We start from the raw sequence: 13,463 nt of genomic DNA, 5'->3' as shown, positions 1-13,463 counted from the left end.
GTGGGGGGAAGAAACATATTGTAAGAGTGTATTTTTAACCATTTTTACAATGTGAAGGTGATCTCATTACAAGAAGTAAATGCATCGTTATCGAAGATCTTCTGCAATCCAAGGTGCAAGCCTTTTATAGATGTTAATTTATACCATGACTATATGTTCATTGATCTTTATAAACCGTTTGTTTGTCTTCTCTTACATCAACGATAATCTATAGAAACTTATTCACCAAAATGACCACAATTTCACAAAATGAAAACATCCCGGATCTTTTGAAGTCGTATGTGCTTTCTCTACAAGACTACAACTATATATATATATATATATATATATATATATATATATATATATATATATATATATATATATATATATATATATATATATATATATATATATAAAAGATATGTAAAATAGGTAAAATCAACTACCATTTAATAATTTAATTGGATATACAAGGTCATCCAAGACAGTGGACAATATGGGCTACCACCCATGCCCTATCCTTCTAAGAAGCTGTAAAGTTTTCAGTCTTATACAATAAAAACCATGTAGAAAGAATTCATTTTTCCTATTTACCAAGCTTAAAATTCGTGAAGTACGTTTTCAACTAGTTTTGAACGAAGAAGTAAATTACTGAAAGTCTAAAATTTAAAATAAGATGGGAACGACACCAAATTAGGGGAATAAAAAAGAAATTGGAAATAAATTAAATCATCCTTATGACCCTATATAAGCAAGCAATGGTGGTGCATTATCCGATACTAGGTTCCTACAAATATAAATAAATGGTTTTTGTTCTTCAGTGTTGCCCTCAAAATTATATTCGATTATTTTTATTTTTGTTTTACATCTCCAATAGGAATTAATAGATTAAATATGGTTCAATTTTTAGATAAGGTTAATCATTTATGATGATATAACTCATTTTTATCATAATATGTTATTGATATGTGGTGATGTTTTTAAAGTTGTTTCAAATTTCATTTAGACTTGGATATGATAATAGGACAATGAACTTATGGTCGTTGTTTCACTTCATAGCTATTTTTTGGAGTCACTTTATAAGCAAATGGAAGAGACTTGAGAACTAACAGCTTCTTTTCATGTTTTTCAACAATTAAAACTTTATAAGCAAATGGGAGAGACTTAAGAACTAACAATTTCTTTTCATGTTTTTCAACAATAAAAAATAATAGATGATTTATAACATTCTATCTTCTTTTTTGTTTTAAGCTTAAAGACCAAACTCGTAGGAGAAGGTGGAATTGTGTAGAGCTAAATTTTTTTGGGGGAATGGAAGAAGGTCATAGGCGTATTCATTGGGTGAAATGGGATGTGATTTTAAGTTCTAGAGATAAAGGTGACCTTGATATTGATAGCTTGGATGCTTTCGATCTTGCTCTTGTGATAAGTTAATGTTTTATATTTGAATACTTTCTAGCCATGTAAAGTCATAAAGTTGGAACCTTTATGATTATGGAGGTTATTTGGGGTTAGATCTAAGATTTGGATGAAAGGCCTTAAGGGAATAAGCACGTAATGAGGAAATTGGGACCTGAGTGAGTACGATGGATGTACTGGAGATACGTAATGCGTACCATGTGTTGAACTCTGTAATTGGGGATGGGACTACGCCATGCGTAAAGATCGAGTATGTAGGGCGTACTCAGTATGATGTGGATTTTTGACTTTTTGAGCTTTGATTGTTGACCGTTGACTTTGACCAAGTTTAACTTTATGTCACTTAGGGTAATTTGGGTAGTAATTGGTTTATGGTTTAAGGTGTGGTCCTTTCTTTTACTGTATAAGTGATCTGTAGAGTTGATATTCAGAGTTTCGTTCTTTTCAGCTATCATCTTGGTTTAAGGTGAGTTTACTCACTATGCATACAGGTCGAAGGCACTAAAGCCGACCCATTTGTTGTGTTATATACTTGATGTAGGACTATTATATGATTAATTGTTACTTGCATTTGTCAACATATGTAGATGGTTGGGTTGAGGCAGGAAGCCAATAAGCCCTAACGGTTGGGTTGAGACTTTATGTCAACAAACCCGGATGGTTGGGTTGAGGCTATGACCGACAAACCCTATAAGTATGCATTGTAATTGTATTTTTCGATTTGTTGGGTATTTTGGGAAACTCACTTAACTTAGGCTTACAGTTATGGATTTCTTGTTTCAGGTACTTTAGATGATCAGGGAAATGTGAAGGCTTGATTGTACACATCATCTGTAGTTTTTGATTTCCACCTGTTTTGGATACTCTAATTTTTGGGACATTTGTATTTGACACTTATGGTTGTGACTTGGGCTTTATGAAAACAATGATTTTATCTAAATGAAAAATGAAAAAATTTTATCGTGATTTTTGGGACGTTAAATCTCATTTTTATCCTCTTCTAGGGGTTACGGTTTTGGGTGTGAGTCATTAGAGACATCATCCATTGGAAGCTAAGCTTTCCAAAACCAACAAACACAAGATATTGAAGGGATTTGTTTACTATAACTAATCAAAATGTATGTAATCCTAATTCTTGTATTTTTTTTTATTATACTAGAGTTTCATAATGGTTCATGTTAGTTTTATTATCCATTGTATGTTACATTCAAAGTGTATAACATAGATCATTTAGGTTGCATGTTCCCTTAAGTGTTAAGTAAAATTCCGCAAGCATATAGTTTTGTAACTTATAAAACCCATAAAATGGTTGTTTTACAAGTGTTTACCGTTTTCAATGGTTAAATAACATAATAATAATAATAATAATAATAATAATAATAATAATAAGGGGTGACTTTTTTGTCAACAGAGTCGAAATATTGAGGGTTTATATTATTATTATTATTATTATTATTGTTGTTGTTGTTGTTGTTGTTGTTGTTGCAGATCCCCGATTGGTGCCACACGTTCTTATAATTCATTATAAAGTAAATTACACGAATGGTCCCTATGGTTTAGGGTAATTTGCGCGTTTAGTTCCTAGATTATTTTTTTAACTCGGAAGATCCTTACTATTTGTTTTTGTTATGCGTTTGGTCTTTGTCTTACAAAAAATTACTATTTTTCCATTGATTTTATTAATTTATTTAAATAAACACACCCCACCCCCACCCCTTCACCTTATCTTATCACCCCATAATTTTTTCATATTTAAATAATAATATTTGTAGGTAAGATATGGAGCAAACGCATAACAAAAACAAACGGTAGGGACCAAACACAAAAAAACAAATAGTAGGGACTTTCCGAGTTAAAAAAATAAGTTATTGACCAAACACACAAATTACCTCAAACCATAAAAACCATTCGTGTAATTTACTCTTAATTATATATGTTGAAGTCACCATTCTCTCCATAAAAACTCTTTTGAAGAGACTACCATGGACTTACATATATTACATGATATCAAACTCGGCGTCCTACATCCTCGTGGCTCAACACGTCATGGTCTATCATCATTGAGCATCTCCTTCCGAGGGATCAATGCAATACACTATTATAGTTGATTATATATGTTGTAGTCTTTCTTCTCACTAAAGATTTTTTTGAAAAGTTAATCTTTGGTTCCATATATATTTTCCGTAACAAATAAAATGAAACTACTTTGTAAAAATAATATTAAACAATACATACATTTACAGTAGTCTTTTAGAAAGATAATATAGGACTCCAGATATAAATATATTTACCGTAACAAATAAAATAAGATTATTTTGAAAAGATAATATTAGACTCTTACATATATTTTCAACAAAAAAATAAAATGTTACAAGACTGTTTTTTTATTAATAGTGAGCCTTTATGTAACATTATAAAATCAAAAACCGAAATTTCTTTCCCTTCCCCAAAGGATGTTTATAATATGATTTGCAACTTCAAAAAATCCCATCCATGGATCTTTTGTCTCCATCTTTAAAAAGATTGATCATGATGTTTTAAGTTTTTATTAAAAAAATATTATAGTCAATAATTAAAATTTGATATATCTGTATTCCATTTTTATAAGCTGACAAATATATAAATTAAACGAGCATTACGTGGGGAACAGACATGCTTTTTCTGGGACAAATGCCGGAAACAACACATTTCAATTGATTCCAATTTATAAAACCATTTGAAGTCCGATTCTTAATTTTATCTCACCAAAAAAAGAACTTGTAATCTATCGTTCGCTCGTACTGTTTGCTGACACAAATACACCAACACACTCATCCCTGGTACTTTCACTTCCTCTGTTTTGTCACCATTATCGTCTATCGAGCTCCGAAAAGCTTCAAACCCAGTGCGTGTCTGTGTGTGAGAGAGAAATATAGACGTTACAACGTCTCAATAGAGGTTAAATTTATGTATTTGTAAAGACTACAGTTCAAACTTCAAAGGGTTTCGGTTTTAAAGCGAGTGAGAGATTAGTGAAATCAATATCTGGGTGTAGAATGGCAAGAGGGTTTAGATTGATCTTCGCGACTTCTCTGCTTCTCATGCTTCTGGGTATGTTTTCTTATGCACATTACTGCTTATGTAGATGATTGATCTAAGTTGTTGTGGTGATTTAAGCCTTTCGGAATCATTTTTGCTACTTCTGTTATGTTTCTGGTTATGTTTTCTTATGCACATTATGTGTTTGTGTTTATGTCTGTGCGAATTAAGCCTTTTTGGAACAATGTACTGTTTTGATTCGTATTTAGAATGCTAAGATTCTTCTTGTTTGTGTTTGTGTGATCTAAAAGGAATCTGCAATGGAAGCAAAATTGGGATTTGCTATGGAAGAAACGCCGACGATCTCCCGACACCGGATAAAGCCGTAGAACTCATCAAAAACCAAAACATCAATTCCGTCAGAATCTACGATTCCAACATTCAAGTCCTCAAAGCCTTCGCCAACACCGGAATCGATCTCATGATCGGAATCCCCAATTCCGACCTTCTCCCCTTCTCTCAATTCCAATCCAACGCCGACACCTGGCTAAAAAACAACATCCTCCCATACTACCCTGCCACCAAAATCTCCTACATAACCGTCGGCGCCGAAGTCACCGAAGCCCCAAACAACGTCTCCGCCATGGTCGTCCCCGCCATGACAAACGTCTACACCGCCCTCCGGAAAGCCGGCTTACACCGCAAAATCAAAGTCTCCACCACCCATTCCCTCGGCGTTTTATCCCGATCCTACCCTCCATCCGCCGGCGCATTCAACAGCAAACACGCCGGTTTCCTAAAACCATTACTCGAATTTCTCGCAGAAAAGCAATCGCCTTTTTTAGTCAACACTTATCCATACTACGCATACCAAGATTCCTCCAACAACGTGTCATTAGACTACGCCCTCTTCGAATCATCCTCCGAAATCATCGACCCAAACACCGGTTTACTCTACACAAACATGTTCGACGCCCAAATCGATTCAATTTACTTCGCGTTGACCGGTCTAAACTTCAAAACAATCAAAATCACAGTAACCGAAACCGGTTGGCCTTCAAAAGGCTCCCCAAAAGAAACCGCCGCCACACCAGAAAACGCACAAACATACAACACGAATCTGATCCGCCACGTCATCAACAACACGGGTACGCCAGCTAAGCCAGGGGAGGCGGTTGACGTGTACGTGTTTTCATTGTTTAATGAAAACCGGAAACCAGGGTTGGAATCGGAACGGAATTGGGGATTGTATTATCCGGATCAAACGAGTGTTTATAATGTCGATTTTACGGGGAGGGGTAGTGTGGATGTGAATACTGGTGGGAATTTTACAAGTGGGAATGGAAATGGAAATGGGAATGGGAGTTTTTGGTGTGTGGCTTCGAGTAATGCGAGTGAGAAGGAATTGAGGGATGGATTGGATTGGGCGTGTGGGTCCGGGAATGTGGATTGCTCTCCTATTCAACCGAGTCAACCGTGTTTTCAACCGGATAGTTTGGTGTCACACGCGTCTTATGCTTTCAATACTTATTATCAACAAAACGGGGCTACGGATATTGCGTGTAGCTTTGGAGGAACCGGTGTCAAAACCAACAAGAATCCAAGTAAGTTTTCTAGGGTTATTTTTATGATCAAGGGCGTTTTTGTCTTTTTGCATAGACGAGAGACCGTCGTCCTATCTTGTTCCACCTTTTTATGTTTGGGGCGGAAAGTTGCGAAATGTTGTAGGGTTATTTATGATGATAAGGATGAGGAAGGGCATTTATGTCTTTTCACACTCGTTCCACCTTTTTATGTTTGGGGCGAGAAGTTGTGAAATGTTGTAGGGTTATTTATGATGATAAGGATGAGGAAGGGCATTTATATCTTTTCACACTTGTTCCACCTTTTAATGTTTGGGGCGAAAAGATGTAGGGTTATTTCTGACGATAAGGATGAGGAAGGGCATTTATGTCATTTCGCACTCAGAGGAACTAGTCATTGTCCTCTTTTGTTTGGACGACAGGGACATTTACGTCTTTTTGCATAAACGAGAGATATATAACTAGGGCTAGTGGACAAAAAGAAAATGCAAATTTTGTCTGACGCATGTCAATTCTGTCTGTCCAATCCATGTCAAACACAGTAAAATAAATGATTATATAATTAACGATGATTTTTGTGTGGACAGGTTACGACAGTTGCTTGTACATGACAGCCGGGTATGTAAAATCATCAAATCGCTATCAAACATCGATTTATTTATTTATTTATTTTTAAATTTATACATCGGTTCTTTCTTTATTAAATAAGGAAACACTGATATATAGCTTACCAGATTAAGTAATGTTTGCAGGGGTAAGAAAGCTGCCACGAGCAATGTGACCGCAAATGCAACTTCATGGGGGCAAAAAGGGTATTCGGTTCCTAGTCGTTATTATTATTGTCTACTTGTGATCCTTTTTGTGTTGACCAAATTAAGTGATGTGTAATAGACATTGTGTTTGTGGTATGTATTGAGGAGATTCCCTAGTTTTGTATGATAAGGGGGTAGTAGAGGTAGTGGTGTATGGTTAAGTTAGCTAAATGTTGTAAACATGTACTATCAAATGTATCAATGTCCATTTTGCCACGTCAACTATTTTCTGTATTTTGATTGCTAGTATGATTTAATTGGATATATTAGTATTGGAGTAATGTAAAGCATATTTTAAATTTATTAAATTTGTTGATAGAAATTGTAGATCAAGGAGGGTGGATGAGGGGTCACATCTACAATTAATAAGATGCAAGATTTTTGTCGACTTGTATGTTGGTTAACAACTAGACTTGATAAATTAAAAATAATAGAATATTTTTTAATCTTACTAATTGTTTGGATTTTACACGAAAAACTTAGATTGATAGATTACTATTCTTGGGGTGTGTTCGGCATCTAATCTTTAGGAGCTTCAATCTTTTCGTTTTTAAGAAAAAAAATTAGAAACATTTAGCTTTTAGATAAAACTAAAAAACTTTAAAATTTAAAATTTTATAATTTTGCAATTGATTTAATCTTTTTAAAATTAATGATGTGTTTTAGATAAATCATTTGATATAATTTTTTTTATATGTTTAAAAGATTCCAGCTGTTTCTACCGAATATTTATATACAAATAAAAACTACAGCTTCCGATTAGTTTTGATGAATATGCATTTGCTATTCATTTTATTTATTTGGCCATACCAACCACAACTTTGTCATAAAACGTTAGGAATTGATAATAACAATTTATTTTAAATAAATTCCTATTTTAGGTAGGATATTCACCAAATTGTGTGAGATGATTCAAAGTATATTGCCTACAATGAACAAAAAATAAATGGTTCTATGTTACATAATAAATACATCGCATAAGATAAAATGATAGACCTAAAATATGTTGTTAATGTGTGTAATCAAGCCTAACATAATTTTCCTTAGTCCTCAAAGAAAAAGAATAACCATTTTATGTTTGAAGAAGCCTTGTGAAATTTTGACATTTTCTTCATAGTCTCGATCGACTTCTAATGGTAATTTGTTTTGATATCTCAAGTGAAACCATTTCTTCCAAATTCCAACGCATTTCCATCTACTTTTAGATTTTCCCTATCCATCGAATCCAACAAACTTGACTCTTTTCAGATTACGAGTCAAGATTCTCATTGTTTCAGCTTCATCCAACTTATTAGCCTAATTAAGCATGATTTTTTCTTGGATTAAATAAAACTTAATGGTCAAAAATTTTCGGCCTTGAGCTATTGGGTTTTTCTCTATTATATTAAAATGTTTTTTAATCCACTTAATTATGGATTTTTTTTAATTGTTAAACTAACTTATTAGTTCTTAGTAAATGAATATGACAAGTTTTTAGACAAGTATTTTCAGTTATTGACAGTTGATAATTGTTACATGAAAATTTAATAGATTTTGAGAGAGTCATAAACATTATACACCACACATATTCATGCAAGTATGTTTTTTGGATCATAAAGGGAGCATCGCCATTTCGACAAAATAAAGAACTCTTGATTAGATTGTTGAATCCTTCAGACAGACCCTTATTAGGGTTAGGACATTGCATTTGCAGCCTCAATATGTACCTATTTCAATGTGTAATATCAGGGGCGTCTCGTTGATTTTGAGGCTCTGTGCGAAAAATTAAAATTAGACCTCTAAACATAATTTCTTTTTATATGTAAACCAAATTCACTAATATTACAATAAGTTGATAATTGTTAGAAAAAAAAAATAAAAAAAAAGAACGATAATACAGAATCTAATATTACATAGTTACATGTATCGCGATGCTTTCATAGCATTTTTAGAAACAAATTCACCAATTCTTCATAATAAAAACTCCTAATATATTGTTCTCAATAGCTATAATTTCCAAGCCATTAAGTTTTTATTGTGACATTGTGGACCATAAAAAGGACATTAACAACTTTAATTTTAAGTAACAATAGTTACTAAAATAGTCATCTCTTGATAGACTTAGTATTTTCAATTAGAAAGAACTTTGTCAACAAAATTTAACTCAAGATAAAGTTCAGTGACGTCAATATATGATCGTTCATCATACTTAAATGAAGCTTCAAAACAGATACAACACAACTTAAGATTTTTGTCATCATATTCTTCAATTTTTCTGGAAATCAAAAAACCAAAATTCTTTTTATACTTATTGTATTGTTCAAATCTTGTTTTAAAAGAAGTCACACTTCCAATTGAGACAATCAAACACACAAGCCACCATAGAAGTCAATCACTTCTGAAATTATACACGATAACCGAGCATCAAATTTCTTAGAAAATCGATTCTAGTTTTTAAAATTGAAACAATCAGTTAATCAACAATATGAAATTGAACGCCAAGAGTGATTTTGAAATGAGTGGTCTTATTTGGATTTTGAAACTTACAATTTTGATTTATAAATCAGATGGTGCACTGATTTTGAAATGAGTGGTCTTATTTGGATTTTGAAACTTACAATTTTGATTTATAAATCAGATGGTGCACTGATTTTGAAACAATCAGTTAATCAATAGTCCAACACACACATACACACACACAGACACACACACACACTCGACGACTTTGCGTGTTCAAGAAAATGTGTGTCGTCGTAGCGACTTCCTATTTGGATAGGCGAGAATCACAAGGTGAACCAACTTTAGTCTAGTGACGATACATTTGGATCAAATTTGGTTTTAAGCCTAGATTACTAGTCTACTATAACGAATCGCCTGTAAAAATTAAAAATTAGGCCCCTTTACAGTATGGGTCATGTGCGGTCACTCATCTCACACATCCTCAAAGACGTCCATGTGTATCCATATTTAAATATATTTCTAACTGATTTTGTTTTATAATTTAATAAGTATTCTGTTTTTTTACTGGTTTTGTAATAACTTTATTGAATTTATACTTCTTTAATAACAACATATATTTCCTACAATAATACCACAATAACCGATTCCAGTTTTTCTGCAAGCTCCGAAACACTAGTTTTTGGAAAGACATCTAAAAATCACCACGATTGAGATATTCATAAAAACCCGGTTAACATCATGCTCTTGAACGTTGGATTTTTTTTATTATTCTTTTAACGACAAATCTAATCTACTCATTAATTTCATCTATGTCTACAACGACGACTTGAACCCCCGACCTTAAGAAGAAAGACAACATCTGATACCACTATACTAGAAATCTTTTGGTCCTTAAATGTTGGAAAAATTTAAAAAGTTGAACCTTTAACAAAGTAGTATATAAAATTCAAATCCTCAAGGTTTTATTTAATTTAGTAAACCAGTCACATGAATCATCATAGGGTAATTATAACACTATTCAACTCAAGAAACCTAACTACCTGAAACCTCTGCAATTTTCGAGGACGTTTGAACAAGAGTCTTTCATTCCTCCAACCTAAGGGAAAAACATCAAGTCAAATAGTTTGATATTGGCGTGAATCCAATGTCTGATACTCATTTGTTGTTGTTGTTGTTGTTTTTTTTTAATTTTATCATTTTACCAGTTATCTATTGCTAATTACATTTCATGTTTTTGCCCATTTTCGAGTTTCGCATCATGGACAGTGCAATAGGCCCATAAATGTAAGCCCACAGTAAAGCCCAATACACTATGTGCAATTTTCTTTATAAAAGAGATTCAAAAATAACTCAAAAGACATCCAAAATAACTTCATTACTTTTTTCATAGTTCTTTGTTGGAGATTTATAGCAGAGATTCAATGACAAAACTTAATACTTCAGACCAAAGGTTTGGAACTATAGTTTATATTTAGCCTTAAATATAATTTTTTCTAGGTTTTTTTATTTGGTGTAAAAAAAAATAGGTTTGAAAGTTGATGCTAATGTACGTTTTATCTTTCCAAAAGCAGATGGTTGTTTAATGTTTATCACCTTTTAAGACGAAGTATTTAACTAAATGGACTTGTGAAATGGTAAAAAAATGATAATAAGGGGGAATAAACTAATAAAAGCATAAAAAGCAAACAAAAATATGAGATTATAATAATAGTACATTCAAAAAAAAAAAAAAAAAATCCACCAAAACAAGTATCACACTTAAATCATGATGAGGGTAACACCACTAGAAGTTTAATCAATCTTCATATACTGTCACACCTTAGTTACTCACGTATCATTTCCCTCCTGTAATTACCATCATTAGTCACATTAACCAAAATAATAATAATAATAATAAAATAAATCATCTGGATTTTTTTAATGAAGAAATTGAAATATATAAATTAAAACATACCAAAGCAAACTAGAAACCCTGCTCCACAAGGTAATCACCAAGCCTTTCAACAATCAAGTTGCATTGACCAGGAGTCATTGGCTCATCATAGATCCCAATGATCAAAGCCATTCCGGTTTTCTTAATTGTAACTCCTCCTGGTCCCTGGAATTGGAATCGGAATTGGAATTGGAATTGGAATCACAACCATTTAATAGAGAAAGACATTGACAAAAATTATGACTTAACATTTGTGATTAAGGTCAATACTGTACTTTGAATAAACGACCCAATATAATCTTTTTTCTCATTGAGGCGTTTATTATTTCAAAAATCTATCAAATGAGTAGATTTTTCAAAATAAAATGTTGCAATATGAAACAAATAAACTCAAGTACTGATGTTGCAACAAGAAGACTATAAAAAAAGATTTGGATTTGTGTAAATTAATCACCTTTTTGCCTCGAATAACAACTCCTGATTCGCCTTGAATCACCATGTACTTGGTCCCACCAATGTGTAATCCAGTTGGGGCAAGTGTGCCAGGCTCATTGAAGTCATTGATGATACCAGTTACTTCCTCTGGCTTCACCTGTTTCATCACCCACAGAGATATAGATTATCAGTGATTCAGTTCAATAAACAAAGATCTGGAGTTGAAAAGGAAGAAATAAGCTTATGAATTGCACTCAAGAGTAAAGAAGTATTGGTTGATTTGGTAGACAAAAAGAAATAGTAAGTTTTCTTTTTTTTCATTGAAACTTACTCAGATCTAAAACCTTTATATCCTTCAAACGAGATCAATCGTTAAAGTGAAGTTTATATCTATCCATGGATCAGTGACTAAAAACTAGGTCTAAAGTTAGTTATTCGAAAGCTCAAAAGAAGCTATCATATGCAAGTTGAGCACTAGATTGCAAAGATCGACACAGTATGCCCTAACAGCAATGAACCACTTATAATTCTAGAAACTGAAACTACAAAGCGATTGCTGCCATCGCATCATGGATCGATAAGCCAGATCAACGACTCAACTACTTGAAACAAATCGATTGAACTTGAAAAACTCGACGAATCTGAATGAAAGGACTTGAAACTTCAGAAATCGACACTATAAAACGATTGTAACCAACGCATCAACGATCGGTAAATCAGATAAATGAATTAGCCGCTCAAAACACAACGATTCAACACGGAAAACTCAACAAATCTAAATTCAGATTCAGGCAGTATCGATATGTATCAGATCCGCATAGTTTTTGTGATTGAGCAAATCAATTGACGTAAAACTTATGTAATGAGCAAATGAATTGAAGAATAATGAAAATTATACATATATTGGTGGATTGGAAATGAACCTGAGGGAAACTGGCGGATTGAGCCCAGATACTGCCGTCATGGCCGAGGATAGCGGCAGCAGAGAGGTGGTTGCCTTCGATCTCGCACATCAAGTGGTCATCGACGTAAGCTTGCCACGACATGTTATCCGATTATCTCTCGATCTCTCTTGGTCGACTTCCGAATTTTTCTGTCGTTGAATGCGCTTCAGCAGAAATCGTTGGGACGGAGATAAATAATTAAAATATAGCGTGGAAACAACGAAAATGCGGTGTGCAATTATGAATTTCCACATAAAAGCTGATCACCACCTCTTGTGAATTGACATTCATACCCCTATCTTTTGATCTTTTATTTTTGAAAAATTTACAAAAATATCCTATCTCTTTATGACTTAACAAAAATGGCTAAAAGTTACGATTTATCCAAAAATAGCCAACGAAAACACAGATGAGTCTTAGATGACATATCGCTATCTGCGGTTTTTTCAAGTCGTCTGCACATATATACAAGTAATTGATGCACTGCATTAAAGACTTATACCATTACAGATGGTCATTTTATCTACGGTTTCATTCTTCAATTTTTTTTTTTTGATTTTAAAAAAATTCTTACACGTTACTTCTAAATATCAACGTATATGATAAAAAACTATCTATAAGATCACTTAAAATATTATTTTACGGAACTTATTCTTTTAATCATCAAAGAGACAATTCTCGTATCCTTAGTGTGAAAAATAAGTTAGATTTTTTTTAGAGTTTAAATATATTGGATTAATGGACCAAGAAACGTGTACATGGGCCATGATACTGCAATCCATCTGACGAACCTTCGACAAGTTACCATGTCAAATGACAAAACCGCAAACGAGTTGACGAACCCGCATATAAGTTGACGAAAACGTAGACTTTTAGTTTCATATGTGGTTCTGATGGT

The 13,463-nt window shown here is 33.1% G+C and overlaps 2 protein-coding genes across 2 annotated transcripts; one reads left to right on the top strand and one right to left on the bottom strand.

The window, feature by feature from the left end:
• Positions 1-4,116: 4,116 nt before the first annotated feature.
• LOC145004685 (glucan endo-1,3-beta-glucosidase 13-like) lies at positions 4,117-7,036 on the top strand. Its single transcript, XM_078963652.1, has 4 exons — positions 4,117-4,491; positions 4,731-6,023; positions 6,590-6,620; positions 6,755-7,036. The coding sequence occupies exons 1-4, from the start codon at positions 4,437-4,439 to the stop codon at positions 6,888-6,890; spliced, it is 1,515 nt and encodes a 504-aa protein (XP_078819778.1). The 5' UTR covers positions 4,117-4,436; the 3' UTR covers positions 6,891-7,036.
• Positions 7,037-10,896: 3,860 nt separating this feature from the next.
• Positions 10,897-12,796, bottom strand: LOC145007364 (profilin-2-like). The gene is made up of 4 exons (XM_078966315.1): positions 12,545-12,796; positions 11,641-11,778; positions 11,208-11,351; positions 10,897-11,098 (listed from the first exon to the last, which is right to left on the bottom strand). Exons 1-3 carry the CDS (start codon positions 12,665-12,667, stop codon positions 11,217-11,219), a joined length of 396 nt encoding a protein of 131 aa, XP_078822441.1. The 5' UTR covers positions 12,668-12,796; the 3' UTR covers positions 10,897-11,098; positions 11,208-11,216.
• Positions 12,797-13,463: the final 667 nt, after the last annotated feature.

This window comes from Lactuca saligna, chromosome 7 (assembly GCF_052625555.1).
Source record: "Lactuca saligna cultivar CGN05327 chromosome 7, ASM5262555v1, whole genome shotgun sequence".
NCBI lineage: Eukaryota > Viridiplantae > Streptophyta > Magnoliopsida > Asterales > Asteraceae > Lactuca > Lactuca saligna.
The sequence above is the reverse complement of the archived record's forward strand: the minus strand, read 5'-3'. Positions and strand labels throughout refer to the sequence as shown.